This window comes from Alexandromys fortis, unplaced genomic scaffold, assembly GCF_014885135.2.
Source record: "Alexandromys fortis isolate MF-2015 unplaced genomic scaffold, M_Fortis_MF-2015_v1.1 scaffold_4, whole genome shotgun sequence".
Classification (NCBI taxonomy): domain Eukaryota; kingdom Metazoa; phylum Chordata; class Mammalia; order Rodentia; family Cricetidae; genus Alexandromys; species Alexandromys fortis.
In genome coordinates, this window is record NW_026067944.1 from 21,020,538 (window position 1) to 21,024,791 (window position 4,254).

At 32.1% G+C, this 4,254-nt stretch overlaps 1 protein-coding gene across 1 annotated transcript; it reads right to left on the reverse strand.

Moving 5' to 3' along the window:
* Nucleotides 1-2,798: 2,798 nt before the first annotated feature.
* Nucleotides 2,799-3,725, reverse strand: LOC126505741 (olfactory receptor 5K3-like). Its single transcript, XM_050148973.1, has one exon. The coding sequence runs from the start codon at nt 3,723-3,725 to the stop codon at nt 2,799-2,801; it is 927 nt and encodes a 308-aa protein (XP_050004930.1).
* Nucleotides 3,726-4,254: the final 529 nt, after the last annotated feature.

Genomic DNA, 4,254 nt, shown 5'->3' on the forward strand with positions numbered 1-4,254 from the left:
TATATATTATCTATATTGTGTATTAATATATAATCATATACATAGCATATATTATTGCATATATCATATATTATATTAATAGATAATATTATCTATATTATATATTGTGTTGCCAGAGTTTTCTGTCCTACCTGGTCCCACAGCCATTCAGTTCCAAAGCAACACACAGAAGCCTATATTAATTATAAACTGGTTGGCCTATTAGATCAGGCCTCTTATTAGGTAATTCTTACATCTTAAATTAACCCATAATTTTTGTTTATGTTAGCTCTGTGCTAGGTAACTTTTATCAGCAAGGCATTCTCATCTTGTTTTCTCTGCATCTGTGTCATGACTATAGACTCAGCCAGCCAGCCTCTACTTCCTGCCTGGTCATCCCGCCCATACTTCCTGCCTGGCTACTGGCCTATATGCGTTTTATTAAAGCAATACAACTGATAAATCTTTACTGGGTACAAGATTATTATTCCACAGCAAACATATATAATATGCCATGTTATTTGAGATATGGATTATAAGTTTAGTTTAAGAATATGAACAAATTATACAAATCAGATATTAAAGAACTTATTTGAAAAAGATCTTAATTGATTTTAGCATTTCAAAATCAGGCACATCTCAGAATCATAAAAAAAAAATTCAGAAAACTCCTGAGTTAAAAAATATTAAGTCATTCATGCTTAGAAAACAGAGATATGCAGAATCATGTTAACTCATTGCAACTCATTATTTCACCTAGTTTAATCAGTTCTCTGCCTGAAATTCAATGAATTTTAGTATAGTTGACTAGGATAGCTGTAGGCTGTGGAAGTGTCCTCTTAAGTTAGCCACAGAGGCTCCACCAAGTTGCACAGGTTATGGGTATTACCCTTGATTGTTCTCCATAACTGCATAGATACAAACACCTGGCTTCAGAACATTGACAAACCCTACTAGAAGTATTTTTTTCTAGCTGTCTTATTTTCATAATGCTAGAATTTTCTATATAGGAATATGGTGTCTAAAAATTAGCAAAAATAGTCTTTCTGTGGTTTGGAATTTAATCTTATAATACCAACTTGCCAAACAATATCTATTCACTGTTAGCATAGTGGCAGGGCTGTGATTGGGGCAGTTAACTGCTTTCTGATTGGGTCCTAGGCTTGCTCTGTTAGAGGGATTTTATGCCTAGTGCTGTGGATCTGGACAAAGGCCCATGGGCTGTCATAGAAACTATGGATAAACCTATTACTTTTGTTTTCTTAAAGGGTTATGTGGTTAAACTGCCTACTAAATATTTAAATTTTAATTTATGCGCTCAGCATAGATCAAATAATTTTCTCTTTGCAATTATTGATGCACGCAAAGTCATTGTTGACTTATCATGCTCAGCAAGAAAAGTCTCCACGGTTGGAAGGAAATGCCTAAAATATGAGTGAGATTTCAGAAGATTGAGCTCAAGGGTAGTACAAACACAAACTTCTCATTATTGCCAAAGCAAGCAAAACATGAGGTGACATTTACAGTTAACTTGAGCAAACACAAGTACAGTGAGGGGATATATTTTCATATGTAATATAACATTCTTAGCCTATTGATTGTTAGTTATTTGTATGTTTATTTCACGGCTGACCATTTAGTACTGCATAACCAATTGGTATCTTCTGTGGAGAAGACTATTTCTCCTGTTCTCAGTATTCATAAATTGCCTGAAATTCTTTGTATATGGTTTAAGCATTTAAAGGTATTCTATAATTTCCTAGCTTTGAAACAGCTAAAGAAAACTCTTGTCAGAATCAGAGTGAGACTGGGAAAAATACTGAGTATTTCAGTTTAAATCTTTATATTCCAGAAAAACATAGAAGAATGTCTGATTAGTCACTAGGAAATAAATATTACAAGCTTAGCACAATAAGTAGGACATTTTTTGGCAATTCTTTTTCTTTTTTACTGAATAGCTATTTCTTTTTAAATATTTAGAAGTTTCAATAGTTTTCTGCTCTGTCAAGTTTGAATGACTTCTCATCATTTTAAAATTAGTGAACATACTAATGATTTTTATTTAAATTGGTAAAGGTGTTGTGATCCCTACAACTAACAAACAACGACAATATTATGGAAGATAAACTGTTTGATTTAATAGATACATTTGGGAGCCACAGTGCCATATATAATGGACAAATAATCCAATGAGTAAAAAATTAAAACACATAAAACCTCATTGAAATATCATTGTTTTGAAGCACATATTTTTAAGACTTACACAAATAAACTGGCTCAGAAAATTTGAGAGTAAAAATGACTAATACTCCATATGAGAATATTCTAGTTAGAGAATAAATATTTTGAATGAGTGCCTATTAAAATGTAACCAAATAAAAGAAAAAGTATTAAGTTGAATATCATTTACCAAAAATATTAAGTTTTACTGATAGAATTGCTTATGATAATATCATAAATGAAAGATTGCAATTTGCTTGAAATTTTAATACCTGAAATTGGGAAAGTTTCTAATGAGTTAAATGGATGCCAATTTTGGAGATACTAATTTTTATTTCTAAAATTCAATAGATGTATTGGCAATTGAGATTAGAGACATTCCAATAAATAGTTCAGCATTCTTTAATTCATTCCTGAGAACTTCAAGCATATTTTAGCAGAATTTATTTAATATTTTATAATTTTATAGAAATATTCTTAGGCTTTTTATAATTTAATAAAATTATTTTTTCTCATTTACCAATTTCTCATTATGTGTGTGTTCAACTTTGAATCAGTTGTACAATGGATCTGGTAATTCTTTTTCTAATATTGCAGAATCATCTCTTTTTCATGGTCTTTTTCACTACATTTATTACTTCCTTATTTCTCAGACTGTAAATGAAAGGGTTTAATAAAGGAATTACTAGGGTGTAGAAAATAGCTACAGGTATATCTTTATCTCCTTCAGTGACTGAATGTGGTTGAACATACTGGAAGAGAAGAGAACCATAGAATATAGATACAGACAGAAAGTGGGATGCACAAGTTGATAAGGCTTTTCCTCTACTCTCATTAGATTTCATTGTGAATATAGTGAAAAGTATATAAAAATAAGACACAAGAACTATGGTGATAGTAAAGATTAAAACTGACCCTGCCAAAATAAATAATATCATCTCATTGATATGTGTATCAGTACAGGATATTCTATATAATGGAAGGATATCACAAAAAAAGTGCTTGATTATATGTGACCTACAGAAAGTTAACCTTAACAAAAGCCCCACTTCAATCATAGGATGCAGGGTTCCTGCTATGTAGGCTCCAATGGTCATCTGAAGGCAGAGCTTCATGGACATCATGGTGTGGTACTGCAAAGGGTTACATATGGCCACATAGCGGTCATAGGCCATTGCTGCCAGAAGGAAGCTGTCTGCAGTTTCAGCAAGACAGAGAAAAGAAAACTGTACCATGCATTCATAGAGAGACATCTTTCTTTCTACAGAAAAGAAGTTCTGTAGCATCTTGGGAGTGATGGCACAGGAGCAGCAGGAATCCATGAGAGCCAGGTTGCCCAGAAAGATGTACATGGGTGTGTGAAGACGGCGTTCCATGTAGATCAAGACCACCAGTCCGAGATTCCCAACCATGGTGACCAGATAGATGACAGAAAATACCAGGAATAGAAGGATCTTCAGGTTAGGGTGATCTGAGAATCCCAGCAGGATGAACTCTGTCGTCAATGAATAGTTGTTCTCAGACATTTCACCTTGCTTGTTGTCACTGCAATTACAAAGATATAAAATCATAATCGTGAGAATAGAATTTTTTCTTCATTTTTTATGAGGGAGTTTTCTTGTTTGTGCACCTGATACTGTCTCTGGAAGGCAGCTAACTATGCTTCTTGATAGCATTTATTTCCATACACCATTGGCATCTATGATTTCCAAATTTAACTCACATTTCACATGAATAATTTTGTTACAAAACTGACTTATTTTAATTTGGAAAGGATTTTTCTTTATGCATTCGTGTAATTATATCCTAAAAATTTATGGCACTCATATTTTACTGATTGCTCCAAAATAATTTTGATGCCAGTTTTGTTAAAGATCGTTAAAATAAATTTTTAATATAATTTTCTGTAAATATGTTTTTTGAATGGAAAAATTTAATGTATTCAATGGGAAGACGAAATGTTTTTAAAAATATATTGTCAGTATATTAAATGTATTTTTATGAATTGCAAAATTATTACTAAGGAATATAGAATGTATAGTTACCTGTAAATAC